The following is a 23,352-nucleotide window of genomic DNA, read 5'->3' as shown; positions in this document are numbered from 1 at the left end:
GAAGGGTATTAAAAGGCTTTAGTTCCTACCTGTAGTACGAGGGGCTCAGGGTTGAAGGGTATTAAAAGGCTTTAGTTTCTACCTGTAGGACGAGGGGCTCAGGGTTGAAGGGTATTAAAAGGCTTTAGTTCCTACCTGTAGTACGAGGGGCTCAGGGTTGAAGGGTATTAAAAGGCTTTAGTTCCTACCTGTAGTACGAGGGGCTCAGGGTTGAAGGGTATTAAAAGGCTTTAGTTCCTACCTGTAGGACGAGGGGCTCAGGGTTGAAGGGTATTAAAAGGCTTTAGTTCCTACCTGTAGGACGAGGGGCTCAGGGTTGAAGGGTATTAAAAGGCTTTAGTTCCTACCTGTAGGACGAGGGGCTCAGGGTTGAAGGGTATTAAAAGGCTTTAGTTCCTACCTGTAGGACGAGGGGCTCAGGGTTGAAGGGTATTAAAAGGCTTTAGTTCCTACCTGTAGGACGAGGGGCTCAGGGTTGAAGGGTATTAAAAGGCTTTAGTTCCTACCTGTAGGACGAGGGGCTCAGGGTTGAAGGGTATTAAAAGGCTTTAGTTCCTACCTGTAGGACGAGGGGCTCAGGGTTGAAGGGTATTAAAAGGCTTTAGTTCCTACCTGTAGGACGAGGGGCTCAGGGTTGAAGGGTATTAAAAGGCTTTAGTTCCTACCTGTAGGACGAGGGGCTCAGGGTTGAAGGGTATTAAAAGGCTTTAGTTCCTACCTGTAGGACGAGGGGCTCAGGGTTGAAGGGTATTAAAAGGCTTTAGTTCCTACCTGTAGGACGAGGGGCTCAGGGTTGAAGGGTATTAAAGGCTTTAGTTCCTACCTGTAGGACGAGGGGCTCAGGGTTGAAGGGTATTAAAAGGCTTTAGTTCCTACCTGTAGGACGAGGGGCTCAGGGTTGAAGGGTATTAAAAGGCTTTAGTTCCTACCTGTAGGACGAGGGGCTCAGGGTTGAAGGGTATTAAAAGGCTTTAGTTCCTACCTGTAGGACGAGGGGCTCAGGGTTGAAGGCTAGGGTCAACAGCAGCTGCATCCTCTCTGTGTCCTTGAGGTTCTTCAGCAGGAAGCTGCCAGAGTCTTTGGTCTCAGCGTAGCGCCGCACCACCCTGTCCAGCAGCCTCTGGGAGGGGCAGTGCACCAGGTCGGACCAGCCCTCTACCACCTCGGGGGTCAGCAGCCTCACGTCCCCGTTCAGCCTGGCGAACTCCGTCTTGTACATGGCCTGGATGAGGTCGCAGCGCGGACGGCCCGTGGCTCTCTTACAGATCTTCTGGTCTATGTCCGCCAGCTCCTGGTTGGATCCCAGGCGTTTGAGCACCACGCGTCTCGTCCCCTCCCGCGGCTCGCCGTACTGGGCGAAGTACACGTTCTTGACGTTGAAGACATCCAGGAAGCGCAGGCGTCCCCAGGTCTCGAAGGACACCTGGCCGTTCATGAACTTCCTGCACCAGCTGGTGCCGAAGCAGGCGGGGCACTTGTTGAGGTTGATGAAGCGACGGTCCGTCAGCTCGTTCTTCTGGAAGGAGGCGAACAGGTTGTGGGTGTTCATCAGGAGGATAACAAACAGGCCCACCACCAGTAGGAGCTTCAGACAGCGGTAGAGGCGGCCCAGCTTCAGAGGCAGGAAACGCAGCATGGTGGGGCGGGACGCGGAGGTCAGGGGTCGGGGGAACTGGTGAGCGTATCGTCGGGACGGGGGGGGGGGCTATCCTAGCCTCACTGCCTCTCTGTCATGTTGCACTGGGGCATCATCGTCTAGAGTGCCTGGTAAGGACGAGGCTGGCAGAGTAACCCCATGCCAAGCTCTGGCAAAGGCCTGTGAGTCATGTTCTCCCCGTCTGTGTGTCTGTGGGACCTAGAGCCGGTGAGCCTGCAACCAAGCAGAGAGGAGAGGAAAACATTACAAAAAGGATACATTTCACAACAGTTGAGACATGGAATAGGTCTCTTTTGGATCATGGATAACCTCATCTCTGGGCTTCCAACTTACACACCTCCCTTAAAACAAAGAGTGACTTTGTGGCATATGAAATTGTTTCACAAATGGGAATCGCCCGAGACATGAGAGAATTATTACTTTCTAGGCAGAAACGAGACCACAGCCCCTCTCATTCTCTTTCTGGGATGCAACTTTTTACAACCTCCGATAAAAAATTGAAAAAAAAAGTGGAAAAATAGAATAACAGTTCATATATCGAATTATTTTGATTCATTCAAAATGTCTATATAACCTTAATATTCCAAATGCCTGAATGGAAAGAATCAAGTTTTTTGTTAGTTTTTCTGAGCGTTTATGTCCGTTTGTTCTCATGTTGTCTTTTTGGTCTCGTCTCTTTCGCTCCTTCTGTGCTGTGGACCTTCCAATTTATATACACACCAATCCTCTCTCCCTGCCACTCACAACAACAAAGATGAGAGATCACTTCTTCAACTCTGACAAGCGGTTTCAACTTGCTATTTGCTTTTGAGCTTTGGTCCAACAGAATCGGTCATATGGACACCGAAACACATGGAGACATTATTTTACTGTAATAGAGGAGAAGGGAACCTTTCTAACGATCCCGTCAACTCTTCAAATTGCCCGCGGAGCAGACACCACATAATATGGACTTGGTCTTTTACCAAATAGGGCTATCTTCTGTATACCCCCCTACCTTGTCACAACACAACTGATTGGCTCAAACACCTTAAGAAGGAAATACATTCCACAAATTAACTTTTAACAGACAAAGGGTGGCTATTTGAAGAACCTCAAATATAAAATATCGTTTGATTTGATTAACACTTTTTTGGTTACTACATGATTCCATATGTGTTATTTCATAGTTTTGATGTCTTCACTATTATTCTACAATGTAGAAACTAGTACAAATAAACAAAAACCCTTGAATGAGTAGGTGTTCTAAAACCTTTGACCGGTAGTGTATATTGTGAATCACCCGTAAGTTTGAAAATAATGTAGATAGGATTTTTATGCCATCTCGCCCAGCCCCATTTACAGCTTCCGGTTGTCTCAGTATCAATAAAACCACCTACAGATGGATCCTCAGAAGACTCCAGCTGACTTTCACTGTCTCCCTGACAACAGACAATATAGTACATCTTGATGATGATTTCCTGTCCCTATAGTCCAGCTGTGGCGGCATCCATCCCTTCACCTTCTGGGAAAAAACACACCAAAAAAACGTTGCATACTGTTAACCCTAACGGTATAGGAGCGCTGATCTATTGGTTATCCCGTCAAATGGAACAGGACCCTCGGTGCATTTAAGAAGAGAACCATGCTTAGGAGTTTGACCTTTGATCAGCAGAGTTGGATGGTTTTAATCTAGCTTTGAAGTAGATGCTTTGAAAGAGCCTGGTGTCACTACGGTAACAGCAGAAGAGAGACCGAGAGAGAGAGGAGTGTGCAAGAGAGCGAGAGAGTGTGTGAGAGACTGAGTGAGAGAGAGAGAGTGTGTGAGAGACTGAGTGAGAGAGAGAGAGTGTGTGAGAGACTGAGTGAGAGAGAGAGAGAGTGTGTGAGAGACTGAGTGAGAGAGAGATAGTGTGTGAGAGACAGAGAGAGAGATAGTGTGTGAGAGACTGAGTGAGAGAGAGATAGTGTGTGAGAGACTGAGTGAGAGAGAGATAGTGTGTGAGAGAGACTGAGTGAGAGAGAGATAGTGTGTGAGAGAGAGAGAGATAGTGTGTGAGAGACTGAGTGAGAGAGAGATAGTGTGTGAGAGAGACTGAGTGAGAGAGAGATAGTGTGTGAGAGACTGAGAGAGAGAGAGATAGTGTGTGAGAGACTGAGTGAGAGAGAGATAGTGTGTGAGAGACTGAGTGAGAGAGAGATAGTGTGTGAGAGAGACTGAGTGAGAGAGAGATAGTGTGTGAGAGAGAGAGAGATAGTGTGTGAGATACTGAGTGAGAGAGAGATAGTGTGTGAGAGAGACTGAGTGAGAGAGAGATAGTGTGTGAGAGAGAGAGAGATAGTGTGTGAGAGACTGAGTGAGAGAGAGATAGTGTGTGAGAGACTGAGAGAGAGAGAGATAGTGTGTGAAAGAGCGAGAGATAGTGTGTGAGAGACTGAGAGAGAGAGAGATAGTGTGTGAGAGAGACTGAGTGAGAGAGAGATAGTGTGTGAGAGAGAGATAGTGTGCAAGAGAGCGAGAGAGAGAGAGATAGTGTGTGAGAGACTGAGTGAGAGAGAGATAGTGTGTGAGAGACAGTGAGAGAGAGATAGTGTGTGAGAGACTGAGTGAGAGAGAGATAGTGTGTGAGAGACTGAGTGAGAGAGAGATAGTGTGTGAGAGACTGAGTGAGAGAGAGATAGTGTGTGAGAGACTGAGTGAGAGAGAGATAGTGTGTGAGAGACTGAGTGAGAGAGAGAGAGTGTGTGAGAGACTGAGTGAGAGAGAGAGAGTGTGTGAGAGACTGAGTGAGAGAGAGAGTGTGTGAGAGACTGAGTGAGAGAGAGATAGTGTGTGAGAGACTGAGTGAGAGAGAGATAGTGTGTGAGAGACTGAGTGAGAGAGAGATAGTGTGTGAGAGACTGAGTGAGAGAGAGATAGTGTGTGAGAGACTGAGTGAGAGAGAGATAGTGTGTGAGAGACTGAGTGAGAGAGAGATAGTGTGTGAGAGACTGAGTGAGAGAGTGATAGTGTTTGAGAGACTGAGTGAGAGAGAGATAGTGTGTGAGAGACTGAGTGAGAGAGATAGTGTGTGAGAGAGAGATAGTGTGTGAGAGACAGAGAGAGAGAGATAGTGTGTGAGAGACTGAGTGAGAGAGAGATAGTGTGAGAGACTGAGTGAGAGAGAGATAGTGTGTGAGAGAGACTGAGTGAGAGAGAGATAGTGTGTGAGAGAGAGAGAGATAGTGTGTGAGAGACTGAGTGAGAGAGAGATAGTGTGTGAGAGAGACTGAGTGAGAGAGAGATAGTGTGTGAGAGACTGAGAGAGAGAGAGATAGTGTGTGAGAGACTGAGTGAGAGAGAGATAGTGTGTGAGAGACTGAGTGAGAGAGAGATAGTGTGTGAGAGAGACTGAGTGAGAGAGAGAGATAGTGTGTGAGAGAGAGAGATATAGTGTGTGAGACTGAGTGAGAGAGAGATAGTGTTTGAGAGAGACTGAGTGAGAGAGAGATAGTGTGTGAGAGAGAGAGAGATAGTGTGTGAGAGACTGAGAGAGAGAGAGATAGTGTGTGAGAGACTGAGAGAGAGAGAGATAGTGTGTGAGAGAGACTGAGTGAGAGAGAGATAGTGTGTGAGAGAGAGAGATAGTGTGCAAGAGAGCGAGAGAGAGAGAGATAGTGTGTGAGAGACTGAGTGAGAGAGAGATAGTGGGTGAGAGACTGAGTGAGAGAGAGATAGTGTGTGAGAGACTGAGTGAGAGATAGATAGTGTGTGAGAGACTGAGTGAGAGAGAGATAGTGTGTGAGAGACTGAGTGAGAGAGAGATAGTGTGTGAGAGACTGAGTGAGAGAGAGATAGTGTGTGAGAGACTGAGAGAGAGAGAGATAGTGTGTGAGAGACTGAGTGAGAGAGAGATAGTGTGTGAGAGAGTGAGAGAGAGAGAGAGACTGAGTGAGAGAGAGAGAGATAGTGTGGAAAGAGCGATGGAGGATATATATAAATAGAGAGCGATGGAGGATATATATAAATAAGAGAGAGAAACAGAGAGGGAGAGAGAGAAAGAAACAGAGAGATGGTTTGGTCCTGAGGGATAATGTGAATGTATCTGTGAGGTTCACCAAGGGAGCTGTTAGGGAGCTCACCAAGGGAGCTGTTAGTGTGGTTTCACCTAGGGAGCTGTTAGTGAGGTTTCACCTAGGGAGCTATTAGTGAGGTTTCACCTAGGGAGCTGTTAGTGAGGTTTCACCTAGGGAGCTATTAGTGAGGTTTCACCTAGGGAGCTGTTAGTGAGGTTTCACCTAGGGAGCTGTCAGTGAGGTTTCACCTAGGGAGCTGTTAGTAAGGTTTCACCTAGGGAGCTGTTAGTGAGGTTCACCTAGGGAGCTGTTAGTGAGGTTTCACCTAGGGAGCTGTTAGTGAGGTTCACCTAGGGAGCTGTTAGTGAGGGTTCACCTAAGGAGCTGTTAGTGAGGTTTCACCTAGGGAGCTGTTAGTGAGGTTTCACCTAGGGAGCTGTTAGTGAGGTTTCACCTAGGGAGCTGTCAGTGAGGTTTCACCTAGGGAGCTGTTAGTGAGGTTTCACCTAGGGAGCTGTTAGTGAGGTTTCACCTAGGGAGCTGTTAGGGAGGTTTCACCTAGGGAGCTGTTAGTGAGGTTTCACCTAGGGAGCTGTTAGTGAGGTTTCACCTAGGGAGCTGTTAGTGAGGTTCACCTAGGGAGCTGTTAGTGAGGTTTCACCTAGGGAGCTGTTAGTGAGGTTTCACCTAGGGAGCTGTTAGTGAGGTTTCCCCTAGGGAGCTGTCAGTGAGGTTTCACCAAGGGAGCTGTCAGTGAGGTTCACCTAGGGAGCTGTTAGTGAGGTTTCCCCTAGAGAGCTGTTAGTGAGATTCACCTAGGGAGCTGTTAGTGAGGTTTCACCTAGGGAGCTGTTAGTGAGGTTTCACCTAGGGAGCTGTTAGTGAGGTTTCACCTAGGGAGCTGTTAGTGAGGTTTCCCCTAGGGAGCTGTCAGTGAGGTTTCACCTAGGGAGCTGTTAGTGAGGTTCACCTAGGGAGCTGTTAGTGAGGTTTCACCAAGGGAGCTGTTAGTGAGGTTTCACCAAGGGAGCTGTTAGTGAGGTTCACCTAGGGAGCTGTTAGTGAGGTTCACCTAGGGAGCTGTTAGTGAGGTTCACCTAGGGAGCTGTCAGTGAGGTTTCACCTAGGGAGCTGTTAGTGAGGTTCACTTAGGGAGCTGTCAGTGAGGTTTCACCTAGGAAGCTGTTAGTGAGGTTTCACCTAGGGAGCTGTTAGTGAGGTTCACCTAGGGAGCTGTTAGTGAGGTTTCACCTAGGGAGCTGTCAGTGAGGTTTCACCTAGGGAGCTGTTAGTGAGGTTTCACCTAGGGAGCTGTTAGTGAGGTTTCACCTAGGGAGCTGTTAGTGAGGTTTCACCTAGGGAGCTGTTAGTGAGGTTTCACCTAGGGAGCTGTTAGTGAGGTTTCACCTAGGGAGCTGTTAGTGAGGTTCACCTAGGGAGCTGTTAGTGAGGTTTCACCTAGGGAGCTGTTAGTGAGGTTTCACCTAGGGAGCTGTTAGTGAGGTTTCACCTAGGGAGCTGTTAGTGAGGTTTCACCTAGGGAGCTGTTAGTGAGGTTTCCCCTAGGGAGCTGTCAGTGAGGTTTCACCTAGGGAGCTGTTAGTGAGGTTCACCTAGGGAGCTGTTAGTGAGGTTTAACCTAGGGAGCTGTTAGTGAGGTTTCACCAAGGGAGCTGTCAGTGAGGTTCACCTAGGGAGCTGTTAGTGAGGTTTCCCCTAGAGAGCTGTTAGTGAGATTCACCTAGGGAGCTGTTAGTGAGGTTTCACCTAGGGAGCTGTTAGTGAGGTTTCACCTAGGGAGCTGTTAGTGAGGTTTCACCTAGGGAGCTGTTAGTGAGGTTTCCCCTAGGGAGCTGTCAGTGAGGTTTCACCTAGGGAGCTGTTAGTGAGGTTCACCTAGGGAGCTGTTAGTGAGGTTTCACCAAGGAAGCTGTTAGTGAGGTTTCACCTAGGGAGCTGTTAGTGCGGTTTCACCTAGGGAGCTGTTAGTGAGGTTCACCTAGGGAGCTGTTAGTGAGGTTTCACCTAGGGAGCTGTTAGTGAGGTTTCACCTAGGGAGCTGTTAGTGAGGTTTCACCTAGGGAGCTGTTAGTGAGGTTTCACCAAGGGAGCTGTCAGTGAGGTTTCACCTAGGGAGCTGTTAGTGAGGTTCACCTAGGGAGCTGTCAGTGAGGTTCACCTAGGGAGCTGTCAGTGAGGTTTCACCTAGGGAGCTGTCAGTGAGGTTCACTTAGGGAGCTGTCAGTGAGGTTTCACCTAGGGAGCTGTTAGTGAGGTTTCACCTAGGGAGCTGTTAGTGAGGTTTCACCTAGGGAGCTGTTAGTGAGGTTCACCTAGGGAGCTGTTAGTGAGGTTTCACCTAGGGAGCTGTTAGTGAGGTTTCACCTAGGGAGCTGTTAGTGAGGTTTCACCTAGGGAGCTGTTGGTGAGGTTTCACCTAGGGAGCTGTTGGTGAGGTTTCACCTAGGGAGCTGTTAGTGAGGTTCACCTAGGGAGCTGTCAGTGAGGTTTCACCTAGGGAGCCAGAGATGCAGAGCCAGGTAGATTGATAAGAACTCAGCACCGGAGAGGGAGAGAAGCCCAGGCTTAACATAGCAATAACCTCGCATTACAATGCCCCCTAACAAAGACTCTGCACAAACCGTCAGTCTGGGTTCTAGATAGATACATATGGTAGCAGAGCAGTAGCCCCTGATATGCTCAAAAGCAATACTAGAAGACATAAGAAGTGTCTTTGTTAAATTCACAATGGCTTTGACCTTGCAAATTGCCCATTCTAAATTAGAGCTCATTAAGACATGGGTATTAGGGCCGCTGCAGAATTGAGAGGGAACAGCTAACGAGCAGGAGAGGCGCTAGCAGCTAGTGTGATTAATGCGTGTCGATGGCCTCCGTACGCGCTCATCGACACGGCAGAGATGGGAAGTGACACGGGGCTGGGAGCAGCGAAGAGCAGAAACACTATGACACACACGCACAGGACGCCACGCACAGGACGCCACGCACAGGACGCCACGCACAGGACGCCACGCAACGCACAGGACGCCACGCACAAGACGCCACGCACAGGACGCCACGCCACGCACAGGACGCCACACCTCTGTGTCTGCTTACTGTAGCAGCAGCAGGTCAAGTCCAGAGCTGAACTGTAATGCTATGTTAAGGAGCCTGCCAAGGTGAGGCATTCACCCTGAAGCACTTCTCTTCTCTTCCTCAACCCTCATTCCACCAGACTAGCTAAAAATACATTAGAATTACTGATTTGAGAAATTATGCACCCAGCTAGCAGCACGCTCCACGTAAAATAAATCCAGTTATCTCAACACAGAGAAAGGAACCTGCAGAATTTCTAATTTGCCAGTTCTATTCTAAATTACATTTTATTGAGCAAACTAATTGGCAGAATCTAAATCCATTCCAAGGTGCACATGAGATCACTTGGAACCACTCCCTTACGCACGGTACACGGAACAATACCTATTAATATTTTGGACATTTCCATAATGCCCCTCTGCCTAAATATGAACAGGGGGAACAGCAGGATAACACCAGTGATTTAATACCGTCTGAACATTTTATTAAATTCTAAAAGCCTCATATCGAAACTTTGCATTCGTATTCCGCAGACACAGGGACGGGGGCAGAAGATTGGAAGAGAGAGAGAAAGGGAACGAGAGAGAGAGAGAGAGAGAACATAAGAGGTAAAAACCGATGTCGATAAGAGGCCTCAAAAGGGATGGATGCCTGGCAGCCTTCTATTACAGAGAGTGTGAGTGGAACCGATTGCTACGGTGGAACAATTGAACATCTCCAGCATGATATGATCTCTATTCAAGTACCGTTTAGCATGTGGCACGGAGCTCCACGAGGCGCAAAGGGATCCAGCAGGACAGGCCCATATCAGGAGGGGAGATCTGAGTTCAGTGAGGAGGGACTAGGGGGGTAAGAAATCAGGGCTAACCAGAGAGAGACCAGGGCTAACCAGACAGAGACCAGGGCTAACCAGACAGAGACCAGGGCTAACCAGACAGTGACCAGGGCTAACTAACCAGACAGAGACCAGGGCTAACCAGACAGAGACCAGGGCTAACCAGACAGTGACCAGGGCTAACCAGACAGTGACCATGGCTAACCAGACAGAGACCAGGGCTAACCAGACAGAGACCAGGGCTAACTAACCAGACAGAGACCAGGGCTAACTAACCAGACAGAGACCAGGGCTAACTAACCAGACAGAGACCAGGGCTAACCAGACAGAGACCAGGGCTAACCAGATAGAGACCAGGGCTAACCAGACAGAGACCAGGGCTAACTAACCAGACAGAGACCAGGGCTAACCAGACAGAGACCAGGGCTAACCAGACAGAGACCAGGGCTAACTAACCAGACAGAGACCAGGGCTAACTAACCAGACAGAGACCAGGGCTAACCAGATAGAGACCAGGGCTAACCAGACAGAGACCAGGGCTAACCAGACAGAGACCAGGGCTAACCAGATAGAGACCAGGGCTAACCAGACAGAGACCAGGGCTAACCTCTGGATAGGGCTAACAGGAAGGAGACTAACTTCTAACCTCTGGCTGTTGGAGGAGCGAGATGCTTCAAAGCCACCTCTGACTAGGCTTGGGCGGTAAACCCGTATATAGCATAATGTATACCGGGGTATTTTGAAATACCAACGGTCTGATATTCAACATCGTAATTTTTATAATTTTTTGGTTTGGGGTGCTCTTATGCTCGGTGCTACAAATAATTGTATTTCCAGCTCAGGGCTTCAGCTAATATTTGGTTTGCTAACCTGTTAGCTAAGTGGCTAGCTTTCAAGATCAAGCTTCTTGGTTACAGCAGAGACAATCAAACCCCTCCTGGATCAAGATCCCTGCTGCCTAAATTTGTTTTGTGCATAAAAAGTTATTTAAAAAAGAAATACGTTTGGAAAGAAATAGCGCCCCTTGTGTACACTGCCAGTAATACCATATATCCCGGTATGGTACAGGAACTGTATTAAGGTATGAAACTCTGGACACCACCCAACCCGACCTCTGACCCCACAGGGCCTGCTGAGGAGAGGAAGTCTGGAACAAGCCCTGTGGGTGTCCTCACACGGACACACCCCACAGCACCACAGTAATGAGATGACTGGCTGGCTGGCTGAATGACTGGCTGGCTGGCTGAATGACTGGCTGGCTGGCTGGATGACTGGCTGGATGGCTGGATGACTGGCTGGCTGAATGGCTGGATGACTGGCTGGCTGAATGACTGGATGATTGGCTGGCGGAATGACTGGATGGCTGAATGACTGGATGGCTGGCTGGCGGAATGACTGGATGGCTGAATGACTGGATGGCTGGCTGGCTGAATTACTGGATGATTGGCTGGCTGAATGACTGGATGGCTGAATGACTGGATGATTGGCTGGCGGAATGACTGGATGGCTGAATGACTGGATGGCTGGCTGGCTGAATTACTGGATGATTGGCCGGCTGGATGACTGGCTGGCTGAATGGCTGGCTGGCTGGCTGAATGACTGGCTGGCTGAATGACTGGCTGGCTGAATGACTGGATGAATGGCTGGCTGAATAACTGGCTGGCTGAATGACTGGCTGGCTGAATGACTGGATGGCTGGCTGGATGACTGACTGGCTGGCTGAATAACTGGCTGGCTGAATGACTGGATGAATGGCTGGCTGGCTGAATGACTGGCTGGCTGAATGACTGGATGGCTGAATGACTGGCTGGCTGAATGACTGGCTGGCTGGCTGGCTGGCTGGCTGGCTGAATGACTGGCTGGCTGGCTGAATGACTGGCTGGATGACTGGCTGGCTGGCTGAATGACTGGATGACTGGCTGAATGACTGGCTGGCTGAATGACTGGATGACTGGCTGACTGGCTGGCTGAATGACTGGATGGCTGGCTGAATGACTGGATGACTCGCTGGCTGGCTGGATGAATGACTGGCTGAATGAATGACTTGCTGGATGGCTGAATGACTGGATGGCTGAATGACTGGCTGGCTGAATGACTGGCTGGATGGGTGGCTGGCTGGCTGGATGGGTGGCTCGCTGGCTGGCTGAATGACTGGCTGGCTGAATGACTGGCTGGATGGGTGGCTGGCTGGCTGGCTGAATGACTGACTGAACGACTGGCTGGATGGGTGGCTGGCTGGCTGGCTGAATGACTGGCTGAATGACTGGCTGGCTGAATGACTGGCCGGATGGGTGGCTGGCTGGCTGAATGACTGGATGGCTGAATGACTGGCTGGATGAATGACTGGCTGGCTGAATGACTGGATGGCTGAATGACTGGATGGCTGAATGACTGGATGGCTGAATGACTGGCTGAATGACTGGATGGCTGAATGACTGGCTGGCTGAATGGCTGGCTGGCTGGCTGAATGACTGGCTGGCTGAATGACTGGCTGGCTGAATGACTGGATGAATGACTGGCTGGCGGAATGACTGGATGGCTGAATGACTGGATGGCTGGCTGGCTGAATTACTGGATGATTGGCTGGCTGAATGACTGGATGGCTGAATGACTGGATGATTGGCTGGCGGAATGACTGGATGGCTGAATGACTGGATGGCTGGCTGGCTGAATTACTGGATGATTGGCCGGCTGAATGGCTGGCTGGCTGGCTGAATGACTGGCTGGCTGAATGACTGGCTGGCTGAATGACTGGATGAATGGCTGGCTGAATAACTGGCTGGCTGAATGACTGGCTGGCTGAATGACTGGATGGCTGGCTGGATGACTGGCTGGCTGAATAACTGGCTGGCTGAATGACTGGATGAATGGCTGGCTGGCTGAATAACTGGCTGGCTGAATGACTGGATGAATGGCTGGCTGGCTGAATGACTGGCTGGCTGAATGACTGGATGGCTGAATGACTGGCTGGCTGAATGACTGGCTGGCTGGCTGGCTGGCTGGCTGAATGACTGGCTGGCTGGCTGAATGACTGGCTGGATGACTGGCTGGCTGGCTGAATGACTGGATGACTGGCTGAATGACTGGCTGGCTGAATGACTGGATGACTGGCTGACTGGCTGGCTGAATGACTGGATGGCTGGCTGAATGACTGGATGACTCGCTGGCTGGCTGGCTGAATGACTGGCTGAATGAATGACTTGCTGGATGGCTGAATGACTGGATGGCTGAATGACTGGCTGGCTGAATGACTGGCTGGATGGGTGGCTGGCTGGCTGGATGGGTGGCTCGCTGGCTGGCTGAATGACTGGCTGGCTGAATGACTGGCTGGATGGGTGGCTGGCTGGCTGGCTGAATGACTGACTGAACGACTGGCTGGATGGGTGGCTGGCTGGCTGGCTGAATGACTGGCTGAATGACTGGCTGGCTGAATGACTGGCCGGATGGGTGGCTGGCTGGCTGAATGACTGGATGGCTGAATGACTGGCTGGATGAATGACTGGCTGGCTGAATGACTGGATGGCTGAATGACTGGATGGCTGAATGACTGGATGGCTGAATGACTGGCTGGATGGCTGAATGACTGGCTGGCTGAATGGCTGGCTGGCTGGCTGAATGACTGGCTGGCTGAATGACTGGCTGGCTGAATGACTGGATGAATGACTGGCTGGCGGAATGACTGGATGGCTGAATGACTGGATGGCTGGCTGGCTGAATTACTGGATGATTGGCTGGCTGAATGACTGGATGGCTGAATGACTGGATGATTGGCTGGCGGAATGACTGGATGGCTGAATGACTGGATGGCTGGCTGGCTGAATTACTGGATGATTGGCCGGCTGAATGGCTGGCTGGCTGGCTGAATGACTGGCTGGCTGAATGACTGGCTGGCTGAATGACTGGATGAATGGCTGGCTGAATAACTGGCTGGCTGAATGACTGGCTGGCTGAATGACTGGATGGCTGGCTGGATGACTGACTGGCTGGCTGAATAACTGGCTGGCTGAATGACTGGATGAATGGCTGGCTGGCTGAATGACTGGCTGGCTGAATGACTGGATGGCTGAATGACTGGCTGGCTGAATGACTGGCTGGCTGGCTGGCTGAATGACTGGCTGGCTGGCTGAATGACTGGCTGGATGACTGGCTGGCTGGCTGAATGACTGGATGACTGGCTGAATGACTGGCTGGCTGAATGACTGGATGACTGGCTGACTGGCTGGCTGAATGACTGGATGGCTGGCTGAATGACTGGATGACTCGCTGGCTGGCTGGCTGAATGACTGGCTGAATGAATGACTTGCTGGATGGCTGAATGACTGGATGGCTGAATGACTGGCTGGCTGAATGACTGGCTGGATGGGTGGCTGGCTGGCTGGATGGGTGGCTCGCTGGCTGGCTGAATGACTGGCTGGCTGAATGACTGGCTGGCTGACTGACTGAACGACTGGCTGGATGGGTGGCTGGCTGGCTGGCTGAATGACTGGCTGGCTGAATGACTGGCCGGATGGGTGGCTGGCTGGCTGAATGACTGGATGGCTGAATGACTGGCTGGATGAATGACTGGCTGGCTGAATGACTGGCTGGCTGAATGACTGGATGGCTGAATGACTGGATGGCTGAATGACTGGATGGCTGAATGACTGGCTGAATGACTGGATGGCTGAATGACTGGCTGGCTGAATGACTGGCTGGCTGAATGGCTGGCTGGCTGGCTGAATGACTGGCTGGCTGAATGACTGGATGAATGGCTGGCTGAATAACTGGCTGGCTGAATGACTGGCTGGCTGAATGACTGGATGGCTGGCTGGATGACTGGATGGCTGAATAACTGGCTGGCTGAATGACTGGATGAATGGCTGGCTGGCTGAATGACTGGCTGGCTGAATGACTGGATGGCTGAATGACTGGCTGGCTGAATGACTGGCTGGCTGGCTGGCTGGCTGGCTGAATGACTGGCTGGCTGGCTGAATGACTGGCTGGATGACTGGCTGGCTGGCTGAATGACTGGATGACTGGCTGAATGACTGGCTGGCTGAATGACTGGATGACTGGCTGACTGGCTGGCTGAATGACTGGATGGCTGGCTGAATGACTGGATGACTCGCTGGCTGGCTGGCTGAATGACTGGCTGAATGAATGACTTGCTGGATGGCTGAATGACTGGATGGCTGAATGACTGGCTGGCTGAATGACTGGCTGGATGGGTGGCTGGCTGGCTGGATGGGTGGCTCGCTGGCTGGCTGAATGACTGGCTGGCTGAATGACTGGCTGGATGGGTGGCTGGCTGGCTGGCTGAATGACTGACTGAACGACTGGCTGGATGGGTGGCTGGCTGGCTGGCTGAATGACTGGCTGAATGACTGGCTGGCTGAATGACTGGCTGGCTGAATGACTGGCTGGATGAATGACTGGCTGGATGAATGACTGGCTGGCTGAATGACTGGCTGGCTGAATGACTGGATGGCTGAATGACTGGATGGCTGAATGACTGGCTGAATGACTGGATGGCTGAATGACTGGCTGGCTGAATGACTGGCTGGCTGAATGACTGGCTGGCTGAATGACTGGCTGGCTGAATGACTGGCTGAATGACTGGCTGAACGACTGGCTGGATGGGTGGCTGGCTGGCTGAATGACTGGCCGACTGGCTGAATGACTGGATGAATGACTGGCTGAATAACTAGTTGCTGCAGATTACTGAGAGGACATAGATTTGCCCCATTCAGGAGAGAGAGAGAGAAGCACTGAGTACGGTTACATGCACACAATAATACAATTACTGTGGCTAGTCAGATTCATATAATAGTTTGTTTAAAACTTTAAATGTTTACATGCTTTGAAAGAAGAATGATTTCCCTAATAATAATCCTGTTTCCATGGACACATCTGAAATCAGGCAACCTGATGGGACTTAAATAAATGCAGATGATTACCAATCAAAATCAACGTTCTACCACAGCGACCATGTTATTTTGGAGACCCCGTTTTGATTCGAAGTTCAGACAGATTTTGACCTTAAGATGATGAGCACAGTAAGGGGTTTACATGACTATTGCGGCAGGTGGCTTAGTGGTTAAGAGCGTTGTGCCAGTAACCGAAAGGTCGCTGGTTCTAATCCCCAAGCCGACTAGGTGAAAAATCTGTCGATGTGCCCTTGAGCAAGGCACTTAACCCTAATTGCTCCTGTAAGTCGCTCTGGATAAGAGCGTCTGCTAAATGACTAAAATGTAAATGTAAAATTGCCATACTCTGTTTAATATCGACTTATTAGTGTGCATGTAAAATGTAGTCAATGTAGCCTAGTCAGGCATCAATTAAGTATGGAGGATCACCTGTATTATGTAGACAAGTCAGGCATCAATTAAGTGTGGAGGATCACCTGTATTATGTAGCCTAGTCAGGCATCAATTAAGTGTGGAGGATCACCTGTATTATGACCTTTGCTACTAATTACTAAGAAGACACGCTACAGGCCTGAACTGAAATCCCTCCTCTTCCATCATCTGTTAATAGGAACATTCATTTAAAATGTGTAATAAACAGGTTGAAGATGAAACGTGAGGTTGGTGATCGGCTCCAGTTGATCCCTGACCCTTAACTTTAAGAAAGATCAAGCCTGTTTGAGCTTAAAAGCATGCATTCAATTGACTGTGAATGACATGTTCATGTAACCTCGAGGCTGCCTGCCTCACACAGATCAACGTAAGGAAAAAGGTGCATTTAACGACGTACAGCTTCAAAGACGGAAGACTTTTGGAAAAAACTTCAGCATTTTCTGTGGAGAACTAGGTCTAGTAGCTTGAGTCAGTCAAAAACAAGGCTACTATTATTTTAGTCTAATTGTGTCATATATTATATATATATATATATATATTTCTAAGAAATCTAAAGCATATTTGTGTTGGTAGTATGGACCTACAGTATAACATTTGCTGACCAAGACAGTAAAATGTAGCCTCGGCTACTCTGTAAAAGTACTTTCAGCGCGGATATAGTTGATGAGAGTCCTTGATTGAATCCAGAACCGGCTGATTGTAATGCAGATGTGCTCTGTCCTGATACAACTGGCAGTGAAACTTAAAGCAATGTTTTCATTTGGACCAACCTCATCCTGCCCACAGAACTTGTGTTTCAATTTAGAGGCTCCGAGGCCCCAAGAACCAGGAAGTCCCCTCCTCCCCCAGCCAAGAACCAGGAAGTCCCCTCCTCCCCCAGCCAAGAACCAGGAAGTCCCCTCCTCCCCCAGCCAAGAACCAGGAAGTCCCCTCCTCCCACAGCCAAGAACCAGGAAGTCCCCTCCTCCCCCAGCCAAGAACCAGGAAGTCCCCTCCTCCCCCAGCCAAGAACCAGGAAGTCCCCTCCTCCCCCAGCCAAGAACCAGGAAGTCCCCTCCTCCCCCAGCCAAGAACCAGGAAGTCCCCTCCTCCCCCAGCCAAGAACCAGGAAGTCCCCTCCTCCCCCAGCCAAGAACCAGGAAGTCCGCTCCTCCCCCAGCCAAGAACCAGGAAGTCCCCTCCTCCCCCAGCCAAGAACCAGGAAGTCCCCTCCTCCCCCAGCCAAGAACCAGGAAGTCCCCTCCTCCCCCCAGCCAAGAACAAGGAAGTCCCCTCCTCCCCCCAGCCAAGAACCAGGAAGTCCCCTCCTCCCACAGCCAAGAACCAGGAAGTCCCCTCCTCCCCCCAGCCAAGAACCAGGAATGGATGGAGGGAAAGAATGCAGCCTGGGACTGGGGTTAAGGGCACTTACATGAGTGTGCACTACCCAAGAAAACACTGTTTGGAGTGAGCGCCAAATTACCTCATCACCACGGAACTTCTGCCAGAAGGTGAAGAAGATTGTGGTCCTCTGTAGCTCAGCTGGTAGAGCACGGCGCTTGTAACGCCAAGGTAGTGGGTTCGAACCCCGGGACCACCCATACACAAAAATGTATGCACGCATGACTGTAAGTCGCTTTGGATAAAAGCGTCTGCTAAATGGCATATTATTATTATTATTAAGATACATTTCTGAGCACCCTGGCTCTCTGAAGGATGGAGTCACGCTAAATGAACGAATGCTGAGAATGGAAAGCGGGAGAGAGAGAGAGAACCGAAATCCAAGAAGAGGCCGACTCCTAACAAAGGGGACGTGGCTTGTTACAGAGACAGACACCAGAAGAACCAAGAGGCACCAGGTCACCCTGGATTTAAACAGAATTACAAAAAGTTAGCAACGATGAGAAGAGAGGAGGAGCTAAATGACTTCCTGTCTAAAATAACTATTTTTTTGTTAGACATTATGACCTGAATAGACCGAAGAGAAAGGGCTGAAGAGGCTCTGCTTGTGTGAGACCACAGGATCAGATAACATCATGTATGGCTACTCCTCCCTTCGCTAACCATTTCCCCTCACAGAGTCAGTCACCACCTGAGGCTGAACCTCATCATTATATCATAGAACCAAGGCAGAAGGGAACATTCTTGATTAATTCCATTGGTACGGTATGATAGAGAGAGAGAGAGAGAGAGAGAGGAGAGAGAGAGGAGAGAGGAGTGAGAGAGGGAGAGAGAGAGAGATGAGAGAGAGAGAGAGAGAGAGAGAGAGACAGAGAGAGAGACAGAGAGACAGAGAGAGAGACAGAGAGAGAGAGAGAGAGACAGAGAGAGAAGAGGAGAAGAAGAGAGAGAGAGAGAGAGAGAGAGAGAGAGAGACAGAGAGAGAGACAGAGAGAGAGACAGAGACAGAGACAGAGAGAGACAGAGACAGAGACAGAGAAGAGGACAGAGACAGAGAGAGACAGAGAGAGACAGAGAGAGAGACAGAGAGAGACAGAGACAGAGACAGAGACAGAGAGAGAGAGAGAGAGAGAGAGAGAGAGAGAGAGAGAGAGAGAGAGAGAGAGAGACAGAGAGAGAGACAGAGAGACAGAGAGACAGAGAGAGAGAGACAGAGAGAGAGAGAGAGAGAGAGAGAGAGAGAGAGAGAGAGAGAGAGAGAGAGAGAGAGAGAGAGAGAGAGAGAAAGAGAGGAAGAGAGAAAGGGAGAATTGAGTAGAAATAAAGAGCAATAATTGAAAGAAGAGAGAGAGAGGCAAGAGAGAGTAGTCTAGTAAAAGTTGACCAAATAAAGAAAGATATGGAGAGAGAGAGATCAATTGAACACAGAAGACAGGATGAAGCAACTGTTGTCAATCTCTGAATGAGAATGGATTCACTATTGCAGTCATTTTGCCACCATTGTGCTGCGGGAGCTGGAATGGAGAACTACAGATGCCAAGGTCATCGACTTGGGAAGTTAATCATGTTTGATCACAAAATCATTCATCCACAGCAGAGAGAGAGAGAGAGAGAGAGGCCTCAGTCCGCTCCTTCAGCTAGACTCCCAGCATCAGACACTGATGAATGAGAAGAGGAGTCAGGAACACGCGCGCCTAATGGAAAATTGAGTCCTCCAAATATAAGCACCAATTAGCCACGTCCCCAAACAAATGATGTTCCATTTGTCTCACGCTTGAACTAAGGCTGGGCGATAAAAATAAAAAAATCATAACTCGATTTTTTTCTAACTTATGGACGATTCGCGATATATACATCTAGATTTTTTTTCACGTTTTCTCTAAATAAGCATTGTTGTACAATTAAAAGGTCAAATACACTGCATTTCAAACAGTCAGCGATAATATTATGAATTCAGGGCTTGTGAAATTCTACCCAGGCTAAACATAAGCCTTTCACAACCACAGACCCCAAAAATAATGTAATTACTGTATCAAAATAGTTTTGCAATAATCACTGATCTGGCTTTCAAGTCTGTCTATGAAAATGGCCCTTTTTTGTTACAAATGTAACTAGAACCATAAATAAACACATTCACTAATAATGACTAACTTCTTGTAGCAGGCATTAGGCTGTAGAACATGAACACAGGCCTCATCAACCACGTGCTGGTGATTAGCCAGCTAATCTTTATATTTCAAGTTCAGCCAACTTGGATCTATTCGCTAGCTAAGAACGTAGAACAGTTGAATTGTTATGAACACACCCTTCTGTCCGTCTCCAACTGTTGTAACAGCATGCTAGCCTGTCCACTTTGTTCAGATGTTGAAATCAAGTGGTCTACCTTACTTCTCAGAATGAGAACGACTTGCCAATTCCTTATACAGTGCATTTTGTTACGTTACAGCCTTATTCTAAAATGTATTAAATTGATTTTTTCCCTTTTCATCAATCTACACACAATACCACATAATGACAAAGCAAAAAAAGGTTTTTCGAATTTTTTGCAAATGTATAAAAATAAAAAACTCCCCATCCAACCTGACAGAGCTGGAGAGGATCTGCAGAGAAGAATGGGAGAAACTCCCCATCCAACCTGACAGAGCTGGAGAGGATCTGCAGAGAAGAACGGGAGAAACTCCCCATCCAACCTGACAGAGCTGGAGAGGATCTGCAGAGAAGAATGGGAGAAACTCCCCAAATACAGGTGTGCCAAGCTTGTAGCGTCATACCCAAGAAGACTCGAGGCTGTAATCGCTGCCAAAGGTGCTTCAACAAAGTACTGAGTAAAGGGTCTGAATACTTATGTAAATGTGATATTTCCTTTTTGTTTGTTTTTTGGAGAAAAAAATATGCTTTGCCATTATGCTGTATTGTGTGTAGATTGATCAGGGTTAAAAACAATTTAATCCATTTTAGAATAAGGCTGTAAAATAACAAAATGTGTCTGAATACTTTCCGAATGCACTGCATATCTGTGTTTAGTTTGAGACACTGTTAGGCTGTTGATTTAGATAGGTCAACAGATGAACTAGGCAGGGATATTATCTATAATTGTTCATAGAACTGCTAGATTAGTGTCGTAAAGCCTAAACGACCTGCCTGTATAGATTAAAACGTACTGGTACACAATCTGTCATTACAGAAGACCTGCGTTTGACAAAGAGTATTATGCAGCTTCTGTTAATACAGTATAATCAGGGACTTAACTTCTTCTGGAAAGATTATCAACATTGATTTCCCAGGTAATACATTATGTAGGGAAATGAAGCTATTTAATCTCTCTGTAGCACGGACATGAGTGGAACCTGTAGGACAAGAAAAGACACAAACTGAAGTCTTCCAGGGGGAACGTTGAAATATTTACCTATTCTGAGTTGTCCCCAATGTGGGGTAGAAAGAAAGAAAGAAAGAAAGAAAGAAAGAAAGAAAGAAAGAAAGAAAGAAAGAAAGAAAGAAAGAAAGAAAGAAAGAAAGAAAGAAAGAAAGAAAAGAAAATATAGCCATAATGACATTTTAAATGTTTCTATTCATTTGAAACTTTTGTGAGTATAATATTTAAAATGTTCATTCTTTTTTTTTCATTTCACTTATTATCTATTTCACTTCCTTTGGCAATGTAATCATATGTTTTCCCATGCCAATAAAGCCCCTTAAATTGAATTGAGAGAGTGCAAGAGAGTGACAGGGAGTGCGAGCGAATATAGCTAGAGAGAATATAGTTGACTGGCCAGTCAATCCAGCAACACAAAAAGCCCTCTGTTAGTGTCCCTCACTGTTGTGGAAGAATTGTTAGTTCTCTATTTCACTGAGCTGTGAATACAGCTGAATATAATGCCTGTAATAACCACAGCAACACATTTTCATCTTCCTTCCTATTTGGAAACTAGAAAGAAGTTTGCACTCACTTTTTTCATTTAGTCTAAGAGGCTATTACAGAAGACAAATAATTGTTATGCATGCACTTATGTTGATATTGGCAATTGCAGTTATTTTTTCAAAGCGAGATTTTCCGTCTGATTTTCAAAGCGAGATTTTCTGTCTGATTGGTACCCACAGGCAAGCACGAAAACACACACTCTTAAGAGATTAATACAAAGCTCATCTGCGATCGAATTCGAGGTCGGCTCAGTGGAATCCAGTTACGTGGTCTCAAGTGCCTCAAAACTGTGCCAAGAAATTCGAAACCATTTTGCAAGGCTGTCTGTTCCTTCTTGCTATGCAAGCATGGCTGTCTCTCAATGGAACCTTCTAGCATGGCTGTCTCTCAATGGAACCTTCTAGCATGGCTGTCTCTCAATGGAACCTTCTAGCATGGCTGTCTCTCAATGGAACCTTCTAGCATGGCTGTCTCTCAATGGAACCTTCTAGCATGGCTGTCTCTCAATGGAACCTTCTAGCATGGCTGTCTCTCAATGGAACCTTCTAGCATGGCTGTCTCTCAATGGAACCTTCTAGCATGGCTGTCTCTCAATGGAACCTTCTATCATGGCTGTCTCTCAATGGAACCTTCTAGATAACCTCAACGTTGTAGTTGCAATGACACGGTATCAACAGTTGACTAACCGGTGCCCCCGCACATCGACTCTGTACCGGTACCCCCGTGTATATAACCTTCCTACTCTCATTTTATTTTACTGCTGCTCTTTAATTATTTGCTATTTTTACTTATCTATTTTTTACTTAACACTTTTTTTTTTCTTCTTAAAACTGCATTGTTGGTTAAGGGCTTGTAAGTAAGCATTTAACCTGTTGTATTCAGCGCATGTGGCAAATACAATTTGATTTGATTTGACATGGCATGTCATATATTAATGACATTATGCTACTGGATAACTGAGTTAGTTATATCAATCTTGTCTTAATTGCTAATTGGGTTAATTGACTGGAAGACCTTTGGAGTATTTAGTTACTAAATATCAGGATAAGGACACCATTTTTTTTTTTTTTTTTATGGAAGTTATTGTTGGCACAAGATGAAATGACATTAGTGTAGTCAGCCTACTGTCAATGTCACCGGAAAACAACATGATAGGCCTACTGTGCATAACATAGTGTTAAAACATGTTGTAACTGGTTAGTTAGTCTCCCATTTCATTACCCCGCATCTAGTTTCAACTCACCATTCGTCTTGAGAGAGTAGCCTAGTCGCAAACTGGCTATCCTACTGTACTGCAATATGTGTAGAAGAGGTCTTAGATAAAGCAATATATCTCTTAGCCGATTAACCTAAACTCGTTGACTTTATTCGGCTAACGTTATATATCGCTCAAACTATATACCTGAAACAGTCCACTTAACACTGGTTATGTCAAAGTCTTGTTTTGAAAAAGACTGTAAAAAGCTGTGAAACAAACCTGTGTGACTTTCTTCTTCTGGATCACTTAGCGTTCAGTTTAGATAGATAGTAGAATAATTATCTCTGCGGGACATCGTTACTTTTGTATTACCAACGATAACAACTACAAGAAGATGATATTTATTCCATTGCCAATCCAGGTCCCTACTGAAAAGACTCGCACCAGCTCGCATTGGAAGTAGCCAGCTAGCCTGCTAGCTAGTGAAAGTAACAGTTGTGATGTCGGCTCTTAACCATTAGTCTACAGGATCTTTCAGATTGGGCCGCCGCGGTCCTTTTTCACCAACTGTAATATCTGCAATCTCCTGCTTTAGTATCCATATTTTATCCGCTTTTCGGCGTGTAGCTCCGTAGAAGCACAATATTCTGGTCTCCTGTTTCTCTCTCACTCCGCTCCAACATCTCCACAACAGATTCTATTCCGACTTTTTTCCAACACCAAACCTTACTATTTACGACAGTCATCGTCGCTTTGCGAAACTGGTTGCTAAGCGAATACCGTAACGTTGTCTCGGCTGCAGTTTGCACCGATGGCCGACTTTTTCTATAGATGTATATTTTGAGCTGCCTTGAGGATAGTTTATTTTCCAAATCAATGTTTTTGCTTTGCTTTATG

General features: G+C 47.7%; 1 protein-coding gene across 1 annotated transcript; it reads right to left on the bottom strand.

Moving 5' to 3' along the window:
- Positions 1 to 885: 885 nt before the first annotated feature.
- Positions 886 to 23,173, bottom strand: LOC311117774 (divergent protein kinase domain 2A-like). The gene is made up of 2 exons (XM_084192686.1): positions 22,735 to 23,173; positions 886 to 1,870 (listed from the first exon to the last, which is right to left on the bottom strand). The coding sequence occupies exon 2, from the start codon at positions 1,634 to 1,636 to the stop codon at positions 962 to 964; it is 675 nt and encodes a 224-aa protein (XP_084048812.1). The 5' UTR covers positions 1,637 to 1,870; positions 22,735 to 23,173; the 3' UTR covers positions 886 to 961.
- Between the last annotated feature and the right edge of the window lie 179 nt (positions 23,174 to 23,352).

The sequence above is a fragment of the Coregonus lavaretus genome, assembly GCF_964263955.1.
Source record: "Coregonus lavaretus genome assembly, contig: HAP1_SCAFFOLD_4140, whole genome shotgun sequence".
In the NCBI taxonomy this organism is placed as follows: domain Eukaryota; kingdom Metazoa; phylum Chordata; class Actinopteri; order Salmoniformes; family Salmonidae; genus Coregonus; species Coregonus lavaretus.
This window is presented reverse-complemented; position numbering and strand designations above follow the sequence as displayed.

Excerpts from the sequence above, each read along its gene's own strand:
- LOC311117774 (XM_084192686.1), bottom strand. The coding sequence starts at position 1,636 with ATGCTGCGTTTCCTGCCTCTGAAGCTGGGCCGCCTCTACCGCTGTCTG.